The sequence below is a fragment of the Naegleria gruberi genome (genome assembly GCF_000004985.1).
Source record: "Naegleria gruberi genomic scaffold NAEGRscaffold_51, whole genome shotgun sequence".
NCBI lineage: Eukaryota > Heterolobosea > Eutetramitea > Acrasida > Naegleriidae > Naegleria > Naegleria gruberi.
Window position 1 is genome coordinate 250,282 of NW_003163276.1, and position 27,405 is coordinate 277,686.

The 27,405-nt window shown below is 33.6% G+C and overlaps 5 protein-coding genes across 5 annotated transcripts; 3 read left to right on the forward strand and 2 right to left on the reverse strand.

Annotated features, from left to right (window-relative positions):
* Positions 1-18: 18 nt before the first annotated feature.
* On the reverse strand, positions 19-1,110 carry NAEGRDRAFT_81137 (vWFA domain-containing protein; the record flags this gene model as incomplete). Its single annotated transcript, XM_002672791.1, has 1 exon — positions 19-1,110. The coding sequence occupies one exon, from the start codon at positions 1,108-1,110 to the stop codon at positions 88-90; it is 1,023 nt and encodes a 340-aa protein (XP_002672837.1). The 3' UTR covers positions 19-87.
* A 9,324-nt stretch (positions 1,111-10,434) lies between these two features.
* Positions 10,435-11,136, forward strand: NAEGRDRAFT_72190 (uncharacterized protein; the record flags this gene model as incomplete). Its single annotated transcript, XM_002672727.1, has 1 exon — positions 10,435-11,136. One exon carries the CDS (start codon positions 10,435-10,437, stop codon positions 11,134-11,136), a length of 702 nt encoding a protein of 233 aa, XP_002672773.1.
* Positions 11,137-11,426: 290 nt separating this feature from the next.
* Positions 11,427-13,204, forward strand: NAEGRDRAFT_81138 (uncharacterized protein). Its single transcript, XM_002672728.1, has one exon. The coding sequence runs from the start codon at positions 11,450-11,452 to the stop codon at positions 13,178-13,180; it is 1,731 nt and encodes a 576-aa protein (XP_002672774.1). The 5' UTR covers positions 11,427-11,449; the 3' UTR covers positions 13,181-13,204.
* A 10,648-nt stretch (positions 13,205-23,852) lies between these two features.
* On the reverse strand, positions 23,853-25,684 carry NAEGRDRAFT_72193 (uncharacterized protein; the record flags this gene model as incomplete). The annotated part of the gene is made up of 4 exons (XM_002672792.1): positions 23,853-24,729; positions 24,780-24,920; positions 24,972-25,260; positions 25,453-25,684. 4 exons carry the CDS (start codon positions 25,682-25,684, stop codon positions 23,853-23,855), a joined length of 1,539 nt encoding a protein of 512 aa, XP_002672838.1.
* A 177-nt stretch (positions 25,685-25,861) lies between these two features.
* NAEGRDRAFT_52057 (uncharacterized protein) lies at positions 25,862-27,354 on the forward strand (the record flags this gene model as incomplete). Its single annotated transcript, XM_002672729.1, has 2 exons — positions 25,862-26,869; positions 26,929-27,354. 2 exons carry the CDS (start codon positions 25,862-25,864, stop codon positions 27,352-27,354), a joined length of 1,434 nt encoding a protein of 477 aa, XP_002672775.1.
* Positions 27,355-27,405: the final 51 nt, after the last annotated feature.

Genomic DNA, 27,405 nt, shown 5'->3' on the forward strand with positions numbered 1-27,405 from the left:
AATTGGAAAGAAAAAATTGTACAAAATATTTACAAATTTATTTAATAATTTAAATTACACTCGCTTCTAACTATATACTATTAATAATTATTTTCTCAAATTTCTGGAATAGGCCTTGCTAACTTGTTCCATTGAAGGTGCACAATAATTGAGTGAACCAAACGCAAATGCATCACCTGCACCAGCTCCTGTAGTATTAACACAATTACTAGCAGTAGTAAACATGAAGGGGTTACACTCGGACAAGTTTTGGCAGTTCAATAATTGCTTAGTATTTGAAGAGGTAAATGCAAAAGCTTGAACTTGAGCAATATTGAGATTGGATGTCATTTTGTGAACTTCAGAAAGTAATTCTTCTGTTTTCATATTCTTGACAGCTTCTTCACCTAATTCCTTAATCTTAGCAGCAACAACTGTATCCATGGCATCATCTTCAATACATCCATTGATAATTAAATTTGGAATCTTATTAGCATCTGTCAATAATAAACATTTACCATCAGTTTTTGTTGCCAAATAATCCATAAATAATGTTAATTGTTGATCTTCTTTTGCTCTTTCACAAATAATATTGTAAAAGACTACATTCTTTTCTTGAAGTTCAGTACCAATTTTAACCCAATCAATCTTTTGGCCTTGTTCATCCAAGCAACCATTTGGGTAGCTATCACCACTTGCATTCATTCCATGTGGAGGAGCATCAGCAACCCAAACAACAATCTTCTTACCCTTCTTATTGAATGGCATTTCATTGACAACTTTGAGTGCAGATGCCAAAGCTTCCGGATAGTCACCTCCACCTTGAGCTGACATGGTATTAATATATTCTTTGGCATTGTTAATATCCTTAGTGAAAGGGAATTCCTTAACGGCATAATCATCAGTGTGATCTCTATAACTGACAGCTGTAAATCTCAAATCAGTTTTAAAATGTTCATGAAGTGTTGTGATAATTGTAGCGACTGTGTTCTTTGCTACATTAATTTCACCAGACATTGAACCAGTACAATCCATAACAATAACTAAATCAACAATCTTGTCACTGTGATCTATTAATTCTTGATCATAACCATCTTGTTGTTTATGATCGGCACGAATCAATTTTCCCATTTGGGGTATTATTTGGGGTATTGTGGAATGAGGATAAGAGAAAGAGAATGACATCTTGGTTTTATGTATTGCTATTTTTTTTTGGTTTTGTTTTATATATACGTGTTATTACTGCAAAGAAGTTCCATGTTCAGCAATTCTATGTTTGTGAATTCCTTTGCACTGTGAGTCAATGACTCACCTAATCACTGATTGACCAATAAATTATGCTGAACCAATTACTTTTCATTCAATAATTATGTCTCTAGTGAGACTTGCAATTCTCAATTCCATTAAATGAATTACTTGAATATTCGTCAGCCTTTAACTTGTTCTTTGTTTGAGAGAATGATGGCTTATTGCTCCTTTGCCGTTTTTAAAAAAGCTTATTATCAATTGCAATCTCAATTCTCTCTCATTTGAAACTTTTCCCGCCAAAGTACTTTAATGATGGCGGGAAATGTTTACTTAACTAAAAAAATAATGCAAAAAACTCTCATCTAAATTACATCAATTTTCATATCATCATTAAACCTTAGTGGATATAATGTCATCATCTAGAGCAAATACTCCCTCTAAAAAGGTGCAAATGACTAACGAAGTTTATCATTCCCCTGGAGGGACTATGCAACAATTAGTATCTATCAGTGATTTATCTGAGAAGGATCTTGCAAAAGTGTATTCTTGTTGTTTCCCTAAAGGATCAAAATTTTCGGTGGCCAGATGTGGATGCGGATACTTGCATCCATTCATTTCCATTCCTTCTTGTTCTCTACAACAAATCTTATCCAATTCTTTGGACCACAGCTTTGAAAAAACAACAATTAATGAACATCCTCAAAAGATAATCATTAGACGTACGCCACAAAAAGAAGTCTCTGTGTTTTTTGATGCAGAAGCTGCAGATAAAAACAAAACTCTAATGCACAATATTGATGAAGGAATAATTTATCAAAGAAATGAAAGGAAATTTAATACCAATAATCTAACAGCTAATTTGGCTTCATTGCTCGGATCAGATGATTTTCCTTTAAATCAAAACAATAATACAACACTCCCTAACCAAGTTCAGCTTCATGATCGTTCGAAAATTACCTCAGGAATGGAAAACTTAATTCAAGAATTTGAAAATCAAATTAAATCTCTGAGGGAACAATTGGATCATATTACTTCGGAAAAGAAACTAATTGAGGTTACTACACACACAATAAGCGAAAAGGCTTCCAAACAATCGGAAGAAATAGAAAAGTTACTTGATGAGAAAAACCAACAGAGAGAAAGAATTCACCAACTCAGAAAACTGTTAGCAAAATATGAAGAATTGAGCCAAAAGAGAGATACTGAGAAGAATGAAATGCAGAACGAACTAAAGAAACTAAAGAGTAAATTCGAAAGTGAGTCTGCACTATCTAATGACAAATTGAAAAACACCATTCAAGAAAGAGAATTAGAGATTGAAAAATTAAGAGGTCAGATCTCAATTATCAATACTGTAGCAAACCAAGCTGCTGATACGAAACAGGAACTTGAAAAAAGAGAGAACGAGTTACAAATTCTCCAACAAGATCTCCACAATGCGCAAATGGATCTGATAGGGAAAGAAAAGGCGTTTTCTTTAATATCTATAAAGCTTGAAAATGAACAAGACTTGCACACTAGGTCAAAACGAGATGTACAAACACTTTCCAATACTATTCAAAAGAAAGAAAAAGAAAATGATCTTCTAAATCAAAATCTTGAAAAAGAGAGAGGAAATTATTCATTACTTATAGAGAAATACCAAAATTTGGAGGCAAAATTTATGCAAGACCAGAAACATCTAGCAAGATTAGAGCAAGATTTTACTCACAATGAATCTGCAATGGAGGCGCTTAAAAAGAAGTATGATAAGGTTATAGAGTTAAAGGAAGATTTAGAAAAGCAGATAAAAGCAAAGTCTCTAGAATTAACTTGTCGGGAGGAGGAATTTGTGCGGGAACTTGAGAAAAGGAAAACAGACTATGAAACTAAATTGAAGAATATTACTTCTCAGATCGAAAAGTTGAAATCTGAAAACACAGTATTAATCTCAAAAGAAGAGCAACTTTCTAGTCTTCAAAAAGAAGCTGAATCCAAGCTACAAGAGTACAGGGATAAAATAGATGATTTAGACCTGCAAATTCAAATGTTAAAGGCGAAAAATCAACAAAAAGAAAACGAATTACTGGAGACAAAACTAATTTTGGAAAAGACGGAGATGGAAACTAGAGAACACGAACAAAAAATGATTGAGCAACAAGAAGTGCTTTTAAAGAATATTTGTGATTTAGAAAATGAAAATTCAAAACTAGTGCCAGAACTAGATCAATGGAAATCAAGTTGTCTTGGTTTTGAGGAAAGAATCAAACATCTTGAGGAGGAATTGAAGACAGCAAAGAGGAATTATACCGAAGCCTTAGAAGAAGTAAATTCAGTACAAAAGAAATTTAATGACATGAGAGAATATTCTGATGATCTGGAAAAAAAGCTTTCCGACCAAAAAGAAAACATGGAAACCCAGCTAGTGGAACTGCATAAGGAAAATAAGGCCTTGGGTGAGATGAACTCTAATTCAAAAGTCATAGCTGACCAATTAAAACAGGAGATCAAAAATAAGATAGATACTTTAGACTCCATCACTGAATTGGTTAAACAAAAGGAAAATTCAGTCGAAAATCTATTTACTGAAATAACCAATCTAAAGAAATTAATTGAAGAAAAAGAAAACCAATTCAGTTCAAAAGAAGAAAAGTTACAAAGTAAGGTTAAAGAGCTCAATGATGTAATTGATTCTAAAACGAAGGAAATTAATGTTAGTGAATCCGATATGAGAGAGATGAAATCAGAACGAAATGTTTTAATTGTTAAATACCAAGAAATATCTAGATCATTAGATCAAGCGTTGGAAAAAAATAAGGTCCAGAATGAAACAATTCGGGATTTGACTGAAAAGATAAGCACGATCGAAAAAGATATGTCTAAGAAGCAATCCTCTATCGACAATCAAGAAATAGAGATTAAGCTTTTGAGGCAAGAAATATTTGAGAAAGATGCCCAATATCATTCTCTCAGAACCATTGCTCTGGGTGATTTGGAGCACAAACTAAAGAAAAAGAGTGAAGAGCTAGAAAATCAAAAAAAGAACTATGAACAAGATATCTATCTTTTAAAGTCTCATTTGGAAGAAAGCAAAACACTTTTCGAGAGCAAGGTTGAATTGATAAATGAGCTTGAGGATGAAATAACCTCTTTGAAAAATGATGCCAAAGAAAAAGAAAAGGAAATTACTAGCTGGCTGAAAACTTTTGACAACGCAAAGGACAATTATCAGAAAGAAGTTGAAGAGCTTAGTTGTAGGATTAATACACTTCAGGAAGAGTTGATGATTAAAGAAAAGACATTAACTGATCTGGAGAAAGATAAACTAATTCTTGGAACAGAACTCAGCAACATGGAGGCTTCACTTAAGGTAAAGAACCAAGAATTGGAAGAATTAGGAAGCTCTATGGATATTATTGACTCGTTACAACAAGAAAACGAAAGGTTAAAACTCAGCCAACTAGAACAAGCAGAAGAAGTGGAGAGATTATCATCAGATTTGTTATCAAAAGAAAATGATATCATAAAATTGCAAGAAGAAAAAACTAAACTGGATAACGAGTTGGGTGTGCTTTCCAAACGACTAGAAGAGCTTGAAGAAGTAAATGAAGAAAAGAACAATTCTATATCTTTCTTTGTAGAACAGCACGAGTTAATATCCAACGAAATTAAGGATAAAACAAAGAATATTGAGGTTTTATTGGCAAGAGTGGATGAATTAAAAGATTCCAAAGCTTCTTTAGAAGAAACCATTAAAGAAGTTAAACAAGATCTTGCACGTAGAATTGATTTAGTTAGCACACTAGAGAAGAACCTCTCAGAAAAGGAATCCGAAATCCAACAATTAAAGGAAGAAAGCTTAAAGGAAATGAACTCCTTGGAAAAGAAGATAATTGATAAACAAGAAGAAATAGAAAGAATATCAATACAAGCTGAAAAACAAAAGAAGAACTTGTCTTCAACAATCCAAGATTTAGAAGAATCTTTAGCAGAAAAGGAGAAAAAGGAGAAGAAGTTGATTGGATCTTATTCAGAGACGAATATTAAAATGTCAGAACTATCAACCAAGTTAGAGGCCCTTGAGATAGAAAAGAGCAAGAATGAAAATGAAATTGAAAGATTGATGTCTGAGTTAAGCTTAAGGGATTCAGAAATTAATCAAATGAACGAGAAGAATAAGGCCCTTGTTCAAGAGTTAGAAACCTTCTCTGAAAAATTAGATACACTGGAAAAAGCGAAAAAAAAAAGCGAAACAACTTGCTCACATCTTGAGGAACAAAAAGTGCACGACGATCAAAAACTCAAAATTCTTGGAAACGAAAGGCTGGAGTTGAAACAACAGTTAGCAAGCTTTGAAAATGAGATTACTCTCTTGAAACACAAATTAAGTCTTTTTGAAAAGAATAATTCTGATATGAAACAAGATTTAATGAACAGTTTGGAGAATGCAGATCTGATTGAACAAGAATTAAAGCTACTCAGAATGAATTTTAAGAAAGAGAAAGAGTTATTAGAGAATCAACTTATTAATGAAGTGAATGAAAGAGATGATATGATCAAGGAACTTAAGTTGCAATTAGCAACTGACTCTTCCCTCAGAATGGAGTTGGATCAAGTTAAAGAATTATCTCACAAATCATTAACATTGTTGGATGAACAAAATGAAGAAGTTAAAAAACTTCAAATTGAAATTATTCAGTACACAAACATAATTGATCAGTTGAAACAAGATAACGATACCAAACTTTCAGAAATGAGTGTAAATAATCAATCGCAGATAGAGGAGCTGGAAAATAGAAATAGAGAATTAGCTGAAATGAAGCTGAACTATCAAAAGCTTGAATCCATGTTCTTCCAAATGGAGAGAGACTACAGAACTTTGCAGAGTCAAGATAGCGTAATTAACAGACAATTGGAAGAAAAATGTATCCAATTACAAACCAAACTTGAGGAGACAATTGAACCTATTACAAATAAGGAAGAAGAGCTTAAGAGATTAACTAAAGAAAATTCAGACATGAAAGATCAACTTGTTGAAAATAAGCAAATTACCGAAAAGATGGAACAAGAAATAGAAAGACTGTTAGAGCAGTTAACAACATCGAGTACAGGAGGGGGCAGCTATATGGGAGGAGACTCCAGCTTACTTTCTTCCACATCTAACACACAAAATGTTAAATCCAATAGAACAACCCAATCACCTCTCAAAACTAGCCATCTTATGCAATCAGCTACAATCGACCTCAAATATTTATGGAAGCAGCTGAGATCTGAAATTGTTAGATTGAAGCAAAAGAATGTTGAACTTGCACAACAAATAATGCAAGTAACTAGAGCTAGAGAAGATATAATTGTTAAGTATGAAAAACAACTCAAATCTACAATGGTTGATTTGATGCACTATAAGAAAGTTGCAGAAGAAGTTGAGCAATTGAGATTAGATAATACCAGGCTAACATTAACAAAGAAAGACTCTGAGGAACAAATGAATAACCTGTCCATAAAGCTTTCGACACTTGAGGCTGAAAAGCAAAATTTGTGGAGACTACAAGACCAAACAAGAAAGGAACTCATTAACCTTAAGGAAAATGTCATTAAACTGTCAGAAGAAAATGAAAGACTTTCCAGAATTGAATCAAAAGCTTCAAATATTGCAAATTTGGAATTGGAAAAACTAAAAAAAGAAAAGAGGATTCTAGAAGAAAAACTCTTGTTAGCCAATGATACAAACAAAACTCAAAAAGAAACATCTCAATTAATGAACAAAATTAAGGAAGCTAGAATTACAAGAGAAAAGCTTGAAAAACTGATCCGTGACCAAAGACATCAAATTGATGAAATGGATTCTACCAATAGAGAGCTTAAACTGAAATTGCAAAATTATGAAAAGGCTGTTTCTGCACAAAATTAGTGCACTTGTTGAATAATAATAAACAAATAATTTGAAATTTAATTTAGATTGAAACATTAATTGAATGAAGTAAAAAAATGTTGAAACTAAGACAACAACTCATCAACACTGTCTTAAATTCACATTCTCCGACAGTGGGATTCAATACCTTGTTGTTTAATCATCAAACAACATCATTGGTAGGATCCACTACAACCTCATATCGTGCTATTCATAATAATCGTGGTGGTAATAATAACTTTAGAAACAATGATAATGACAATAACAATAGAGGAGAATTTAAACCAAGATTCAACAAGCAATATCGATCATCCGATGATGCTACTTCATCTTCAACAACTAACTTTAACAAGAATAGTGAAAATAGACGAGCACCATCTTCATCAAATAATTATTCATCTAACAACAGGGCTTCGGATGGTACCAATGGATTCAAACAAAACCGTTTTGAAAAATCCAACAATAACTACCAAAGATCATCATACGACAATAATACTAGATACGAAAACAAGTTTAAAAAGTACGATACTAATAATAACAATAGATTTAAACAACAAGGTGAAAGTCGCTTTGAAAAGTCTGATAATAAGTTTAAAAAGTATGATGATAATAATGGTGATAACAACAGATTTAAACAACAAGGTGAAAATAGGGTTGAAAAGTCTGGCACTAACTACCAAAGACCTTCATACAATGGTGATAACAACACAAGATATGAAAATAAGTTTAAAAAGTATGATGATAATGGTGATAACAACAGATTTAAACAACAAGGTGAAAATACAAGGTTTGAAAAGTATCAAAGATCATCCAATGAAGATAGAAATAACAACAATAGCTTTAGAAAGTATGACAGAGAAGAAAGGAGAGAAAGAGAGGAATTTAAGCCAAAATTCAAATCCACAGTAGTTCCTTTTGATCAATACAAGAAACAAAACAAGACACAATCAAGTGACAAATTTTCAAGTGAATCATCACGTACTAGATCCAAGTCTCCTTATGGAACACAATCAAGGAATCAACCAAAATATGAAAGAAAGGAAAGATCCAATCCAATCTATGAATATGATGAAGAGATTGATACCCTTTTTGAAGATAATTTAACACAAAAATCTAGTAAGGGAAGAGAAAACACTCGATTCAAATCATCTATTGAGAATCATGTTGATTCATATATTAGTGGAAAAGAACAAAAACAACCAAGAAAACAAACCAAGATGGCCTATATTCCTGCAAATGAAAATGTTAGAAATATGATGAAAAAGGAAATGGACAATGATGATTTTGAAGATGATTTCCAAGACCTTACAAGTGTTAAAAAGATTGATATGAAGAACGTCGATAAGGATACCAAGAAGAAACCAAGACAAAGAGAAATTAAAGATCCAATGAGTGATGATTTGAAATGGATTGATGAAGATGAATACATGGCCATTCGTCAAAAGGGAATGAAAAAGATCATGAACAGTAGAAATGATTCACTTTCTAAAGCCTCTTCTCACATCTTATCCCAATCTAGAAATAATGTCACAAAACCACTAAATGTTCCAAGCAATGTCACCTTTGTTATGGATGATTCCAGAAGTTTAACAAGAAACCAACCAACAGAAGAAGAAATTGAGGATGATGATGAAGATGTAGTTTTCTATGGAGATGAAGACTTTGAAGAAGATGAAGATTTTGATTTTGAAGAGGATATGGAAGAAGAGGAAGAAGAAAAACCAAAAAAGAAGGGTTCAAAAAAAGTGAAAAAGGAGCAGGAAGAAGCTCCAAAAATTGATATTCTTCCAGATGCCATGGTTGGCAAGTATTTGAAACAAATACAAAAAGAAAAGATGTCAAAGAATAGAGAATTTAAGTCTTTGCCTGTTGTGAATGGAGTTGTAAAGGAAATTTTCTCTTGTGGGTTAGCATCGAAAAGAAGTTTGAAACAAGCTGAGTATCTTCAATACTTTACCAGTGATGAAGTTTCTAAAACTGATGAGGAAGCTCAATCTAGAAATGCAATGGCTAACATGTTGGGCGGAAATAGGGTGATTGAAGCACAATTGAAGCGTCAACAAGTTGCCAGAAAGACAAACAAAACTAGTCTTGTCTACAATCAACCAGAACTCAGAGCTGACTTGCAAGTGAAAGATGATGTTGTCAATTGGGTATTTAAAAATTACAAGATGAAATATATTGGTTCGATTGGACTTTCTAAGAAGGATGAAGAATTGCTTGCTAAGGAACTAGAACAAGAAATGCAAGAAGAAAATGAAGAAGAAAATGAAAAAGAAATTCAAGAAAAACAAGAAGAAAACCAAGAAGAAAATGAGAATCAACGTCTAGATATTGACAAATTATCAAAGGAAGAGCTGGATGAAATTTTGGAGAAGGAAGAAAATCTCTATGACTTCTACCGAAGAAATTTTGAGGATCAAGAAGAAGAGGAAGAAACCCAAGTAGAAAAGAAAGAAAAGAATGAAAAAGAAGAGCCTGAAACCTTGGTTAGAAAGCTCTATGATATTTCTAGAATGCTTGAGAAATGCAAAGGAATTCCACAAGTGGCATTTGCAGGAAGATCAAATGTTGGTAAATCATCAATTATCAATGCAATTACTGGTAGAAATAACCTCAAAGCATCTGAAAAACCTGGTCAAACAAAGGATTTGAATTTCCACAGATTTGGAAAACACTTTTGTCTGGTAGACATGCCTGGTTATGGTTTTGCCTTCACCAAGGACAGTTCTGTTACTCAAAAATGGTTGGATCTCATCAGAAATTATTTTGTACAAAGTAGTACTGATCTTAAGGTTGTCTTTTTATTGATTGATTCGCGTCTAGGACTTAAGAGAAAAGATATGGACATGATTTCATTCTTGGAAGAGAATAATGTTCCATACCAAATTGTTTTCACAAAATGTGATTTGATGTATGTTGACGATTTGGCAAGAATGGCATTCAAAACATTCAAGATTGATCCACTCACAAAAGGCATGACATTCAAAAATCATATCAAGGATGAGGAAACAGGCGACTTTAGAATGGTTTTCGTGAGTTCCAGATCCAAGACAGGAGTTGCAAGATTAAAGGAGGATATCGTGCTAAGACATGCTAAATTCGATGTTGAATCATGGAAAAAGAATGTTAAGAAGAATGTTGTACTATTTGTGTAGATAAACAACGTATATTCTATATATTTGATTCCAATAAAATTGAAAAAAATGGAAACAAGTGTAATTTATTGTGAAAGTCATGATGAAAATGTTATAGTTTCTCTCATTGATTTCCGAATAATATTGGAAGATCAAACAGTTGAAGAGAATTTGATCAACATGTGTAAGAAGCAAATGCAATCTCCACGACCAAAATATAATATGAAACAAATAGAAAAGTATGAAGATTTAGAGTTGGCAAGTTTGGAATTATTGAGAGGAATTTATGAGTATGGATTTACAAAATTACCAGACCTTCACAAAAAATGTATCATGCCAATTATTTCATCAGAACCTCCAATTGATGTTGTAGTTAATGCTTACTGTGGTACTTCTAAAACTGCTGCCTATGCTATTTCTATTTTAAATAGAATCTATCCAATAGATGATTCTACTTATTCGAAAGGATGTCCACAAGCACTCATTTTAGTTTCAACCAGAGAGTTGGCAAAAAGTGTGTCTTATTTAATTAAGAGTATAGGTCGAGGTTTGAATGTAAGTGCCTTTCCATTAATTGGAGGCACAAAGACTACAGAAATGATTGAAAATTTAAATGAAATTCATCATGTCATTGTTGGAACACCTGGTACAACATGGAATGCAATTGTGAGGGGCTATCTGAATGTTAAATATTTAAAAATACTAATTATCGATGAATTTGAATATATTTTGGATGGAGGATTCAAGGATTGTGTTGAGGAAATATTGAACTCGGTTAGAAAAATTAATCTTCAAATATGTTTATTTTCTCAAGATTTTAAGGAAGAACGGGTAATGAATTTCATTGAAAAAGAATTGAGAAATCCTGTAAAAATAGTCTAATGTGTGGACTAATACGAAATAATTGCATGAAAATTCCGTAATTTTAATCATTGTAATAAAGTTAAAACTCAATACTGTTTTTGTTGATTTAATATTTAATTTAGTATTGTTGTAAACAATATTCGAATCTCTCTATTCAACAATGAGTGTTACTTTGTGATAGTTCAAATAGCACTTCAAAGGCAATACGAAACAATAGTTTACAAGATTTCCATAACTAATAATTGGCTTCCAGTGTGGAATATATAATATTTGGTCTCTTCATCTTGTGTCAAGTCGAAACTTGTGAAAAAAAAACGAAACATATCACACAATGGTTCTCTTAACCATTTCACTTCTTCTCATCATTCTTGCACCACTCTCTTGGTTCATCTATGATAAGCTCTACAAACCATACTTGGACTGTCAAGTGCCAATCGAACAAATTGACAGCGTACTAAATGGAAACCAGAAGAAAATTGGAGAAACTGCCATCATTATTGGTGGATCATTCTCTGGTCTCACAACAGCCATGGTACTAAGTAAATACTATGAAAAAGTCCTCATCATTGATCGTTCCAAAATTATTCCAGACGAATCTATTGCCAAAAATAGACAAGGTGAACAAGCTCACGTAATTGCCTATCGTTCAATGCTTGTCTGGGAGAAATTATTACCTGGATTCCTAGATGAATTGAAAGAGTATCTGAAAAGAAACAAATTAAATCAAATAGTTTATCCTGCAAGTCAAATTAAATATAATTATAAGAATGGTTTGGGAGTTTCGGATCATTTGGATATGAGAAAGAATCCAATGATTATGGCATCTAGAGGTCAGATTGAAACTATTTTGAGAGATAAAGTTAAGAGAGAATTGAAAAATGTAGAGTTTATTGATGGTTATGCAGTTTCGTCTAGTGGAATTAAAGTTGAAACTGTTTCGGATAATTTAAATGGAAAGGTGACTCGTGTTAAATCTGTTACCATTACAAAGGTAGATTCTAATGAACAAGATCAAGCCGGCAATTCCAAAACAATTGAATGTAATTTATTGGTCAATTGTGCAGGAGCTAATTCAAGTAATTTGATGAAAAATTTAGAAAATGAAATTTCACCAAAAAAGAAAATTCTCACCAAATCATTTATTGATTGCAAGATTGGATATCAAACTATTTTCATGGAACCAAAAGATTCATCCTATGATAGTGAAGGTAAAGTTGCCATTTATAGAGAAGAAAAAGAAAGTGAACAGGAAAATAGAAAATTGAATGATCCTTACTATATTGTCTATTATTTATTGTGTTATCCAAGTAGAAAGGGTATTCTATTCATGCCATACAGTGATAATACCTTCCTCATCTTGTTAACAACTTACAATGAAAAGATTAACTCAGTTGAGTATGAAAATGCTAAAGAACAAATTATGGAATTCTGTTCAAGTAATCCAAAGATGGAAAGAGATGCTAAGAATATGCTTGAAAAATTCAAAGATATTCCAACAAAAATTGTTCCATTCTTTGAAAAGAGTGGAAGTGAATATATTCACTATGAAGATTTGAAGGGAGTGAGAGATTTCATTGCAGTTGGAGATTCGTGTGGAAGTTTAAATCCTATTTATGGACAGGGAGTTACAATGGCTGTTGATTCTGCTGTGCTTTTAGATGAAATGATTAAGAATGAATTGAGTAAGAATGATTCATCCCCACAACAAGTTTTCAAAGCATCATTCTGCCAGGAATTCCAATCAAGAATTTGTAAATCCTATCTCGTTCCATGGTTGTTGTGTTCAAGTACTGATATGAGGTTTGATTTTGCCAAGTACACTGATAATCTTTCAATGCAAAAGTTGATTGCTCCAATTTTGGGATGGGCCACAGATAAGATGTTCATGTCTGCCAATGTGTCATCAGTTTCTAGTTTCCACTTGATGAAACTCTTATTGATGGAAGATGGATTTAGAAAAGAACTTCTCAATTTGCGTTGGCTCTTTGGTTATGTTTTGAGAAAGGAAGCTATGATTGCAACTTTCTTATCACTTTCTGTCTATATTGCAACATTGTTTTAGATAAAATCAAATTCATTTAATTTCTGAAGTTCAAATCTGGATTTGTTTTAGAATCTTATTAATTTATTTCAAAAATTGTAACTCTGATTCATAAGCCTTTGGTTTGAATCGTTTTGGTAGTTCATTGGTTTTGGTATCCAATAACTTGGCATTTCCATCAAGTAACATGTTATCAAAGTGGAAAACGTTATCTTCCTTTGTCTTCTTGTTTACAATATCTGTGAATCGGTTAAATTCAATCAATGGTTTGGCAATAACAGTTTCCAATCTTGGGGCTTCACCTAGAGCATCAATAATTTCAGAGGCAGAAATACCATTTGAGAAATCTTCAGATAAATGGCTCAAAACAAATCCAACTTGGTGTTTGGTCATTTCAGGACATACCAAAGTTCTCATTTCTTCTTGCAACAAGCCTTTTTGAACAATACATACGTCAGCAACTTGTCTGCACATGACGAAAGCTTCTTCAGAGCTAGAGGTAGATTGTCTCAAACTGTGAATAATACCTTTAGAGTTGAACCAGTTCTCAATGAATGGCAATCTCATCTTGATTTGAATAGCAGCATTTGTGTTCATCTTGTTTTGCAAGAAGTGGTTAAAGCATACAGCGTCAAGACCAGCAGCCAAATATTCAAAGAAATGGTTGGAAATTCTCAAATCCACGTTATTGTTATCAAATTTGGATTTAAGTTCTGATAAACTTGCAAGAACAAATTTGATATCAGCTCCAGATTCTATTTCATATTGCTTTTCAGCAAAGAGAGCTCTAATCAACTTTTCTCTAACTCTACGAATGTGTTTCATAAGTAAATATGTGTAAGCCTTTCCTAATGTATTAGCCATTGATGTGAACAAGCTCTCCCAATTGGTAATAATTTCTTCGTTTTCTTCTCCTTCTTCAAGAGGTCTACTGAAAAGTTGTGGCATGTGTGGAGGATCGAATAGTGTTTCTTCTCCAGAAGCAGTGGTCTCTCTTGGACTTCTTAATGGACTTCTATTTCTTTGCTTCTCAAAAATAACAGCAGCATCACCAGTAGAAGTAGGTTTAAGTTGTTTGAGTGCCTTTTCAACAAGAGAGGCATTCTCCTTATCGAGTCCATGGAACATGGCAAGTAATCTACAAATTGCATTAATCCAATAAATTAATTGATCATCATTGTGGGCATTCTTGTCTACAACATAATCAAGTGCATGAGAAACATTGGTAGCGAAAAGCTTATTTACACTCTTATTCTTTTCATCGTTAATCTTCCACTTGTTAAGACATAGGAACAAAATTTTAACAGGAGTTGGAATTCTGCTATTCAAAACTTCAAAGGTTTGCACGTGTAAAATAGCTGACTCGACAACAAATCTTTGAACATCTAAAAGTTTGGATTGTTGAATGTAGGTGTCCATCTTTTCTTTAAGAACCTTTGCTTCTTCTTCCATCTTGGCCATAGCTTCCTTGAGTACTGTTTCATTTTCACTCTTTTCATTAACTCCATTTTGCAAGTTATTAATTTCTTGGTTGCGCTTTTCAATAATCGAATCCAATTCATTCATTGTAGTAACTTTTTGTTCCAGTTCTTGAGATTTTTCTGATAACTCTTGCTCCTTGGATTGAATGTTGTTAACAAGATTTTGTAAATCTTTTTCTCTAGTTTCAAGTTCTGTCTTTAGAGTTTGAATTTGCTCCTCTTGTTCAGTGACAGCTTGTGATTTTTGTACAAGTTCTTCATCAAGTTTGCTGAGTTTTTGTTCAAGTAATTCTGCTTCGGCTTGCTTTTCTTGAATCTTGTTATGAGCGTCTTGGAGTTGATTATTGAGATCAGATATTTCCTTTCCTTGTTGTTCAGTACTTTCCAAAAGAGTACCTCTTTCTTGTTCGAGATCTCTCTTTTCTTTTTCAAGCTTTTCTAACTTTTCATCCATTTCATATTTCAATCTATTGAGAGCATCTTCACTATTGACTTGAAGTCCCAAAAGTTCTCTGAGTTCATCTTGCTTGTTCTTCAACTCTTCGTCCTTTGATGAAATGATTCTGTCTTTTTCAGAAATAGTTTTTTCGAAATCAGCAAGTTTTTCATGCAAACTCTCAAATTGCTTATTGAGGAATGATTGTTTGGCTTCTTCAGCGCTAGATGATTCTTCATTATTATTGACTAAAGTACCGATCTTTGAGATGATATCTGCAATATTCTTGTTGTACTGTTCTTCTTTTTCTTCAATAACTTTGTTAAGACCTTGGGCCTTTTCGTCTTGCTCCTTTACTTGTTGTTGCAATTTTTCAACCACTAAATTGCTAGCATCCAACTCAGTGGTTACTCTTTCTTGCTTTTCTTTCAGGGTTTCAATTCTATTTTCCAGAGAAAGAACAATCTCCTTTGATTTAAATAGATCATTGATAGCTTCATCACGTTCTTGGATGGTTGTGGCCAATTGATTAGATTGTTCTGCGGAGGCATTCTTGAGTTTAGAAATTTCCTCTTCCAGTTGTTCAATACTTGCTTCTCTTTCGCTCAAAGATGCTTCAGCTCTATACTTGTCTTGGGTTACTTCGTTGAGTTGAGCTTTAGTAGTGTTGAGGTCATTATTGAGAGAATCAATTTGTTCATTCAAAGACTTAATATCCTTTTCTAAGGAGTCCGATTCTTCTTTTGCGGATACAAGTTTAGTCTCCAGAGATTCTTTTTCTTGAGTAAGACTTGAAATAATCTCTTCCTTGTGAGAGACTGACTTTGACAACAACATATTTTGGTGTTGATTGTCAGTAACATCATCTTCAAGTTTGGAGATTGATTCTCTGAGTTGAGCAATAATGATACCGAGATCCTTCTTCTCAACTTCAGCATTTTGAAGAATTTCAATCTTTTCTGATTCTAATTTTTCAAGTTTTTCAAGAGTTGAATCTTTTTCTTTGGTGATATCTTCAGCCAATTTTTTACTGGTGGCCAGTTGTTCACCAATTTCCTCCTTTGCTCTTCTTGTTTGTTTCAACTGTTCAGCAATTTCATCTTTCTCTTGATTGGCAATTTTGAGTGATTCTTGTGCCTTGTTCAATTCTTGGAGGAGCTTGTTGCCCATTTCTTCCTTTTCATTGATACTGGCCTCAAGAAGAGATTGTTTTTCTTTTTCTAAACTTTCAATCTTTGATTCAAGATCGATGATTTGACCCTTGTATTGTTCTCCATCTTCATTGGCATTCTTTAACTCTTGTTGAAGACTCTTGATGGTTTCTTCAAGTTGAGATTTTTGACTTTCCAATTGGGTAACCTTGTTGCCCATAACTTCCTTTTCATTAAAGCTAGTTTCAAGAAGAGATTGTTTTTCCTTTTCCAAATTTTCAATCTTTGATTGAAGTTCAGTGATTTGACCCTTGTATTGTTCTCCATCTTCTTTGGCATTCTTGAGTTCTTGTTGGAGACTCTTGATAGTTTCTTCAAGTTGAGATTTTTGGGTATGAAGATCTGAATTGTCTTTCTCTATTCTAGAGATATTTTCATCCTTTAGGGAAATAATGTGCAACATTTCATCCTTTTGAGAGAGGGTAGAGTCAAGAAGTGATTGTTTTTCTTTTTCTAAGACTGCAATCTTCTTGTTAAGATCTGAAATTTGGCCTTTGTATTCCTCTCCATCTTCCTTGACTTTGTTAAGCTCGTCTTGAAGATTTTCAATCAATGTTTCAAGTTGAGCCTTTTGCTCATCTACTTGTTCTTTGTCTTTTTGGACCCTTTCGACCACTTGTTGTATGGTTTCAACTTTTTGGTTTAATTCTTGAACCTTATTTTCAGCCAATAAGTGTTTCTTTTGGAGTTCTTCCAATTCTGAGGAGCTTGTTCTTAATTTCTTGGTAAATTCAAGAATTTCTAAGTCAGCTTTTTCTTTCTCTTGTTCCAATGATTCAAGCTCTTGTTCGAGCTCGTTACGTTCAGTCTTAATACCCTCTAGTTCCTTACCAAGTGATTCATACTTTTCGGAGAGTTCTGAATGTCTTGTTTGCAAAGATTCGAACCTGGACACTTGTGATGCAATTTCTTCAACTTTTTCCTTAATTTGATTCAACAGGTCTTCCTTTTCTTCTGAATGAGCAGTTTCAAGATTCTTCTTTTCGGTCTCCAAGCTTTCTAATTGAATAATGACACCAGATAGTTTTTCGACAGTGACATCCTTTTCTTCTCTCTCGGTAGCCAATGCAGACTTTGTAACTGATATTTCAGCCTTTAAACGCTCAATCTCTTTTTCTAATTCATCCTTAGCTGAAGCTTGTATTTCTATTTCTCTCTTCAAGCTTTTGATTTCCTCCTCATTTTGTTGGAGAAGTTTCAAAAGCTCTTCTTGTTTGCTCTTGAGTTCAATTTCCTTGTCATGTATGGCTGAGTCCTTTTCAGTAAGGAATGATTGGATAGCGATCAGTTGTTCTTTGAGATTGATGATTTCATTAGTGAGGCCATCCTTTTGATTAATTAAAAGTTCAATAACACTATCAGCAGAGTCACTATCTGTGCCAACAATCTTTGAAAGCTTACTGACCAAAGAGGTAATTTCATTCTTGTACTTAGCTTCTTGTTCAGAAAGGTTGGTGTTGAGTGTATCGATATTCTCCTCCTTGTTTTGAAGTTCAGACTTGAGGGCTTCAATTTGCTTCTTGCTTGCCTCAACATCTCCATTCAATTCTGCAACTGATGACTCGAGCTTGGCAATAGAAGATTCCATTTCCACTATCTTGTCTTGCTTTTCTCTAATGCTTTGGACTTGCTCTTCAACTTGAGATTCTAATCCTTGTATGAGTTCTTGTTTGGCATTGATGTCAGATAAATGTTTTTCAATGGCGTCTTGCTTTTCTCTGAGAGTATTCAGGTAAGAATCATTGCTTTGATCAGTTTCGGATCTGAGCAAAGTAATTTGCTCCAACAATCCTTCCTTTTCCCTTTGGAGGGAACCAATATCTTCCTTTGATTTTTCTAAATTGGAAATAACTTCGGTAAGCTCCACCTTGATGGAAGCCAATGATTCATCTAGTGTTTTCTTTTCCTCAACCAACTTATCAATAGAATCTTGTTTTTCATTGACAGATTTAGACAAAATAAGGGATTGATGTTGATTTTCAGTAACATCATCTTCAAGTTTGGAGATTGATTCTCTGAGTTGAGCAATAATGATACCGAGATCCTTCTTCTCAACTTCAGCATTTTGAAGAATTTCAATCTTTTCTGATTCTAATTTTTCAAGTTTTTCAAGGGTTTCAGTCTTCTCCTTGAGTAAACCTTCATTTTCAGTGGAAATTTGGGAAATTTCTTGTTCAAGATCCTCCTTTGCTCTTCTTGTTTGTTTCAACTGTTCAGCAATTTCATCTTTCTCTTGATTGGCAATTTTGAGTGATTCTTGTGCCTTGTTCAATTCTTGCAAAAGTCTGTTACCAGCTTCTTCCTTTTCATTGATACTGGCCTCAAGAAGAGATTGTTTTTCTTTTTCTAAACTTTCAATCTTTGATTCAAGATCGATGATTTGACCCTTGTATTGTTCTCCATCTTCATTGGCATTCTTTAACTCTTGTTGAAGACTCTTGATAGTTTCTTCAAGTTGAGATTTGTGACTTTCCAATTGCTCCTTGTCTTGTTCAATTCTATTGATACTATCATCCTTTGAGTTGATGATGCTATTCAATTCTTGAATCTTATTTTCAGCCAATAAGTGTTTCTTTTGGAGTTCTTCCAATTCTGAGGAGCTTGTTCTTAATTTCTTGGTAAATTCAAGAATTTCCAAGTCAGCTTTTTCTTTTTCTTGCTCCAAGGATTCAAGCTCTTGTTCGAGCTCGCTACGAGCATTCTTGATATTCTCCAATTCCGTTTCAAGAGCACTATTTGAAGTTCTAAGCTCATTAATCTCAGTATCTTTGTTTTGCATTTGTTCTAGCATGTTATTGAGCTTGTCTACAGTTGTATCTTTCTCTTCTCTTATGGTTCCAAGTTGCTCTCTGAGTTCTGAAATTTCTTGTTTCAACTTTTCAATTTGGTCATCCAGGGTAGTATGGTGGTCGAGGGCTTGGGCGAGTTTTTCTTGATTGATCTTGAGATCCTTTTCTATTTCGTTCATTCTTTCCTCACGTTGAGCGATACTATTAGATAAAGATTCCTTTTCTTGTGAGGAAGATTCTCTTAGTAACTTTAAGGACTCTTCTAATTCTTCAATCTTAGTCTCTAGTAAAACTATCGTTTCTTGTTTCTTGGTATTTTCTTGTTCAACGATAATAATCTTCTCTCCAAGAGTTTGCTTGTCGGATTTTGTTTGAGAAAGCTCTTCGGAAAGAGTATTGTTTTCTTCCTTTACGTGTTTCAATTTCTCTTTGGTTTCTTCCAACTCTTTCAACAAGGAACCTTCCTTAAGATCAGAGCTAGAAAGAAGACTGTTCTTCTCTTGAGTAAGGGTTTCAACTTGTTTGTTTAGTGAAATAATTTCCACTTCATTCTCCTTAATTTTCTCTGAAAGCTTGGACTTCTCAGAGATATGTTTTTCTAGTTCTCTAGTCTTTTCTTCAATAAGGTTTGTCAGGTCTGTCAACTTCTTGTCTGCATCACTTGAGAGAGATTCGAGTTCTGAAATTCTACCTGCTGAGGTTTGCAATTGTGAAGTAGACTCAGCGAGTTGATCTTCTAGCTGCTTCTTTGCTTCCTCCAATTGTTGCAGTTTGTCAGCAAGTTGATTCTTTTCGGAAAGTAATTCACTAATTTGACTAGAAAGAGTATCAGAGCCTTGACCCAATCTTTCCAATTCATCCTTAGTTCTTTCTAAACTTTGGCTTGTTTCTTCCAACTTTTGTTTGTATTCTAATACTTGTTTATCCAATTGTTCATGAGCACTAATTTCTTTAGAAAGTTCTTGTTCCTTTTGTTGAATAGTTGCAGAAAGTTCTTTTCTCTCCTTTGTCAATAAATCTTCAATGTCGTTCTTTTCTTTTTGAATCTTTTCAATTCTTTGCAGCAATCCTGAAACCTCTGATGATGTATTTTCTTTATCACTTGTAATAAGTTTTAATTGCTCTTCTAAATTGGAAATATTGGACAAGGCTCTTTCGAGATCAACCTTGAAAGTATCTCTTTCTTGGACAGTACCTTCGAGTTCTTGTTCCTTGTCCTGTAGCGATTTGGAAACTTGTGCAGATTTTTCTTGTTCACTCTTCAGAGATTCTTCAAGGGTAGTAACTCTGGATTTGATTTCTACCAATTCCGTTGCTAGGTTTTTCTTTTCATCGTTAAGTTCAGAGACCTTTTGTTGTGATTCGGTGAGATTTTGTTTTAGTTCCTCGATAGTGGAATTGAGAGAAGTTATTGTTTTCTCGAGGTCATCTGATTTTTGCTTGAAATCCTCAATTTGAGATTCAAGCTCTTCATTTTGTTTTCTAACAGATTCGACTTCCTGACTGACTTTGGAAAGTTTCTCATCTAATGACCCATTTTGCACCTTCAATGATTCATATTCTTGCAACAAGTTATTCAGCTTTTCCTTATGTTCTGACAATTCTTTGAAGAATGTTTCTTTCTCCTTTTCGGTTTGAGAAAGAACTTCCTTAGTTCTATTCATTTCATTTTGAAGGTTAATATACAGCGAATCCTTTGTTTCAGAATCATTAAGATTTTGATCTTGCAAATCTTTAAGTTGCTTCTTAATCGATTCAATCTCATTAAGAGATTTTTCTTTTTCATCACGAGTTTGTTCCAATGTCTTATTAATATTTACAAGTTCTTGTTGTGTATCTTGTAATTGCTTTTCTAAAGATAGCTTCTCGGTGGAATGCTGTTCAATAGTTGTATTGTTCTGATTAACAAGATCTTCATATTTTTGGGAAAGGGTGTTATACTCCTTTTCTTGATTGTCTTTGTTTTCATTTAGACTGGAAATAGTAGCTTCTAACGATGAAATTTGTTGAGTTAAAGAAGAAACCTTATCTTGCAAATCAACTTTTGCTTTAGTTTCGGCTTCAATCTCGCTCTCTCTGGTCTTTAACTCCTTTCTAAGATTGGATTCCTTTTCAGAAACGTCAGAAAGGTTTGATTCAAGACTTGAAATCTTTTCAGACATTTGCTTAACCTCATTGTTGAGTCTTTCCTTCTCTCTATTTGCCTCATCAAGTTGTTGCTCTTTTTGCTTAATATTGTTCATCAGTTCTTGTGATAAACTTTCTTGACTTGCCAAGGAAGTAGTAATAAGTTGATTCTTTTCATTCTCGAGTTGAGTAACTTTTTCATTCAGTAACTTGATTTCACTTTCAAGTTCAACCTTATCCTTTTTGACTTGATCTAATTCTGAATCAATTCTACTGTTAAACTCAACTAACTCCAAATTGGTTTGCTTGATTGCATTTAACTTTAGAAGAAGAAGATCTGTCATTTTATGCAACTCTTCTTGAATTTGATCCGGATGAATCTTTTCAAACTCGTTACTCTTGCTATGGTTAATAAATTCGTCACTTAATTTGGTGGCTTCTTTAATCTTCTTCTTGAAGTCATTGTCTTCAGTCACTTGAGTCATAGCTTCTTCCAGTTTCTTCTTCAGCTTGTTGAATTCTTGAATACATGACAACAAAATTTCATGTTCCTTGTTGGTCTTTTGGAGATTATGATTAGTCTTCTCAAGTTGAGTAGTAATTTCTGATTTTTCCTTCAAAATCTTTTGAATAGATTCGTGATTCTCGTTATCTTCTTTTTCTTTCAACTTCTTCAAGCTTTCAAGTTCAGATCTGATAATCTCAATATCTTTTTCTTTTGAAGATGCTTCACTTTCATAATGCTTCTTCAAGAATTATAGTGTTTCCATATTTTTTAAAACTTACCTTAAGTCTTGTGAGCTCTGAATTTAACTCTTCATTTGTATGCTTGAGTTGTTTAACATTTTCTTCGAGATTATGAGATTTATCCTCTGATGCCTTCAACTTTAGAGAAACTGATGAAACCTCCTCTTGTATTTCCTCAATACGACCTTCATACTCACGACTAGATTTTTCCTTCTCTGCATTATTTTCCTGAATAATGTCATCCTTTCTGGAAGATTCCTGTTTCAAGTTTTCAATACTTTCCTCCAAGGATTTAATTTGTTTTTGAAGTGTTTCCTTTTGTTCTTGCAAGGTATCAGATTCTGCTTCCATCTTTTAACATTATTAGAAACATTGTTAAAATGTTGAAACCTACCTCTTCAAGCTTATCTTTTGTTTGCTTGATTTGTTGTTCATACTTTTGTTGGGCTTGTTTCGATTTGAGTTGAATCTCAAACAATTTGCTGTCTGCCTCTTGTTGGGCTTCTTGGGCACGATCATATTCTTCCCTAAGATTTTTAGCTTCCTCCTGAATAATTCTCAACTTTTCCTCGAGTTCATCTCTTTCCTTTGCAATTTGAGATACTATGGATGTCTTGTCATCCCCTTCAAGCTCTTTAATACGTTTCTGAAGGGATTCTATTTGTTCACGTAACTCTCCAACAATATTTTCCTCAGCAAGTGATCCTCTGCTGAGTATGAAGGAACCTCCATTTCTAGGTGTTCCATAATCCTGTTAATAATAAACAAATATTATAATTTCCAAAATCTATATGTAAACATACATTGTGAGTGGCTTCATCTTCCTCTTCTCCATTATCTCCTCCTGTATATGTACTAACTCCATCAAAATCATCATCACTATCAACCAATATATTGATCATCATTTGTTCAATTTAAAAACTTACAGTCCGGGAACATTTTTCAAGCATCTTGAATTGATGACAATTTTAAGTTTAGCTTTTCCGACAGGTTTTGGGATAACCAAGCTGAGTTCCTTTGTTTGTGTAACTTCCTCACTTTCATTAACAAATTGACCAAGATCAAGTTCCTCCTTTACCAAAACAGTATCTTTTGATTGGTGTGTTTTGTTATTTGTAACTCTTTCCTCAAGAGTAAGTACTAAATCCTTCTTTTGAAAAACACCCTTCTTTTTGACAAGTGTACCATTAAACTTGAAAGTAGTATTCCAAGTCACTCTTTCTCTGTCAATTTTGGTGTATGGTGTTTCACCTTTACGTTTCTTACCTCTCTTCCAATGAACCTATAAACAAATATAAGAAATTCCATTTGATTATTTAAAAAACATACTGCATAAAACACATCTTCATCAGGTGTTGGTTGACGAGATAAACTTGAATTTTTAAAATCAAAGAGGTGATCAACAGACAAATTAAATTGGAATTTAACATTTTCCTTTCCACCTCCAAGGAAAGATTTCTTTTTCAACATGTTGTTGTTATTGGTGGTGATTGTACTAGTAGTGTATATAAATTAATAATAAATAAATTAAAACGCCTAAATTCTCTCCAAAAATTTCCAATAGTAATTAATTCTAACTATCAACACTCCAAATGTAAAACAGAAGCGTTCTCCAGTTTCCTAAATACTCTTGATGATGATACTTAATCAAAAAGCCTACTGATGCTTCCCGATGAGGATGATGAAAATTTTTTTTAAAAAGGCTTGAAGGATTAATTTGCTTGTTGATAGCTGTTGTGATCCAAAGTTTATTTTCTGCCACTCCGACACCTGCTATTTGGAACTCAAATAGATTTTAAAAATAAATTTAAATTTTTTTAAAATATCAAATTGGATATTTGTTTTTGGTAAAATTGCCCCTTGTCAAAGGCAAGTGACATTTTAATAGAAAATTGAAATTCTTTAATGTTTGTCAACAACCATAGTCTTGGCATTACACCATTCAAGAATACCTTCAGAACCACATTCTCTACCATAACCACTTTCCTTAACACCACCGAATGGCATTTCTGGGCTTGATCTAACAACACCATTAACAAAGGCCATACCACATTCAAGTTTTTCAGCAATCTTGGAAGCTTTCTTGACATCCTTACTATAAACACTACCACCAAGACCATAGATGCTTTCATTAGCCAATTGAACAGCATGATCAGCATTTTCAGCAGCAACAACAACGAAAACTGGTCCAAAGAGTTCATTATGGAATGCAAAATTATCAGTTGTAACATTTGACAAAACAGTTGGTTGATAGAAGAAACCATTGCTCAATTCACCTGACAAACTAGCCTTAGAACCACCAGCCAAAACCTTAGCACCTTGACTAACACAGAGTTTAACTTGATCATCCAATTTGTCCATCAAATCTTTTCTGGCCATTGGACCAACATCATTACCTCTAACAAGTGGATCACCCAATTTTAAGCTCTTAACCTTTTCAGCGAGCATTTTTTCAAATTGTGGAAGAACTTCCTTTTCAACAATTAATCTCTTAGCAGCAATACAAGTTTGTCCACAATTGTTAATTCTTGAAACAACAGCATTCTTGACAGCAAGTTCCAAATCGGCATCCTTAAGAACAATGAAAGCATCAGCACCTCCCAATTCCAAAACGTGCTTCTTAAGATTGGAAGCAGCTTGGCTGGCAATAATTTTACCAACTTGAGTACTACCAGTGAATGCAACACCACGAATCTTATTGTGACTAATAGTAGTACTAACTTGTTGATTTTCAAGGAAGACATTTTGATAAATCTTGTTCAATTCAGATGGAGCACCACTTTAAGAATGATGTTAACATTTTTTGTAAAATTATAATGAACTACATACGCTTTAGCAAGAGCTTCTTCAAATAAATCTTGAATTGATTTAGCACAAGTGGGAACTTGGTGATTGTGTCTAATCATAACAGTGTTACCAGCCATCATTGCAGGAACACAGAATCTAATAACTTGCCAGTATGGGAAATTGCTAATTAAATTGAAAATAAACACATTCACATTACAGAGTACAACTACTTACAATGGGGCACATTGAAGAACTGGTCCAAGTGGTTGGTAGACAACTCTACTGAACATCTTTTCATTATCAAAAACAACCTTATCACGCAAAACACTTTCAGAAGTCTTGACATAATATCTGATGAGAGATGCACACTTTTCAGCTTCAGCAACACCTTGAGCAACTGGTTTACCCATATCCAAAGCCATCATTTTAGCTAATTCTTCCTTGTGAGCTTCGAATGCATCAGCAAGTGGATTCATGATTTGAGAACGCCATTGAATTAATTCAGCAATTTCCTTTGGATTTTCTATTTTGTTAATTCCACAATAATTTCGTTATTATTAATTATTATTATTTGTTGTTTGTCGTTGATGATAATTTAAATTATTCACATCACAAATTCCACATCAATTTAAAATCCAAAATTCCATCATCGTCATCACAAAATAATTCCGAAACCTCTAGTATATAAAAACGTCCTCCATCTAAAACAACCTACCTGAGTATAATTGTGGATTCCAAGCTTGGAATGACTTCCAACTTTCTTGAATAGCTTGTTCCAATTGTTGATCAGAAAGACATTCAAATTGTTTGGTCAACTTTCCGTTAGTTGGATTGATAGAATTATAGTGAGTGTTCAACTTGGAGCTAGTGGAAAAACACTTGTCATTGCTTGAAGCAACTTTTCTCAATTGATTTAATGCTGAAGAAGCCTTCTTTGATTGATTCATTTTTTTAATTGCAATTTTTGTGGGGAGTTTTTGCAATTCAATTTCAATTATTGCTCAATAGTTAATTGAGAAATGAGGTTGAAGATCATGTTCAAATTGAATTGTTGTAAAAAGTAACAATTTCAACACTGTAAATTACAACCCAAATACAGCCCCAATTTTCCAACAATTTAAAAAATGTCTCGACAATTACTTAGCAGTGGTGGTTTGTTGATTGGAGTTGTGTTGTTTGTGGCTACAATGTTACAATCATTTACTACTGATCAATATCATCATTCAATGGTTGAAGCCACTAAAATATCAACCAATGCATTTCCGAATAATTACAAGGAGAAAGTTGATCAAATTTGCCAACACATCATCAAAGGAGAAGAAAAGGGAAAGCTCTATGATTTATTGGCCTTCTTAACAGATACTTATGGCAGTAGATTGGTTGGAACTGAAGGTTTTGATTTGACTTGCAAACATTTTGCCAAACTAATGCAAGCCAATGGTTTTGATAATGTTCATACTGAACCTGTTTATAATATTACACATTGGAGAAGAGGAGAACCTGAATCATTAATCATGCATGAACCTAGATACATTCCACGTATGGAAGTATTGGCATTAGGTACAAGTCCTCCTGGTTCAGTAAAATCAGAAGTTATTGTGCTGAAGAGTTATGAAGAATTGGATCAATATGATGTTAGAGGAAAGATTGTACTTTTCAATCTTCCTTGGCAAGGTACTTATGGTAAATCAGTAATTTTTAGAACTAGAGGACCTGCAGAAGCTGCTAAAAGAGGAGCTGCTGCATGTTTAGTGAGAAGTGTGACCCCATTCTCAATTTATTCAGCTCACACTGGTGGAACTAATTTCCAAGACGATGAAAAGAGGATTCCAGCTGCCACTATTACTGTAGAAGATGCTGACATGATTGAAAGAATGATTAAGAGAGGTCAACGAGTTGTCCTGTCATTGAAACTCAATTGTGAAAATCTTCCACCTCTAACCTCTTACAATACACTTGGTGAAATTACTGGAAGTACCTATCCAAATGAAGTTATTGTTGTGGGAGGACATATGGACTCTTGGGATTTGAATTCTTGTCCTATGGATGACATTGGAGGAATTTTGACATTCTATGAAGGTATGAAAACACTTATCAAACTTGGATTGAGACCAAAGAGAACTATTCGATTGGTTGCCTTCACTGCTGTAAGTAATCTGAAATTTAATTAAGATTAAATAATTTAAAATAGGAAGAATTTGGTGGTGGTCGTTTTGGTGGTATGAGTTATGTCAAAGAGCATGAAAAGGAACTCAAAGATCATATTCTTGCAATTGAATCAGATGCAGGACCATTTAAACCTCTTGGATTCGAATTTACTGGAGGAGAGGAAGGTAGAAAACTTGTTGAACTAATTGCCAGTACATTATTCACAAATATCAACACAACACAAGTTACAGATAATGGTGGTGGAGCTGATGTTGATCCTCTTTATCAAGTAGCTGGTATTCCAGTAATGTCACCTAAAGTAGAAGGAAGTAAATACTTTTGGTTCCATCACTCTAAGGCTGACACAATGACAGTTCTTAACACTGATGATTTAGATTTGGCAGCTGCTCAAATGGGTGCTTTCTTATATGTAGTTGCTGATATGGATGTAAGATTCCCAAGAAATTAAAAGTCTTCTTTTCGGCTCTCAAAATTTCAATACTTGTAAATTAAACTTTTT

Excerpts from the sequence above, each read along its gene's own strand:
- NAEGRDRAFT_81138 (XM_002672728.1), top strand. The coding sequence starts at position 11,450 with ATGGTTCTCTTAACCATTTCACTTCTTCTCATCATTCTTGCACCACTC.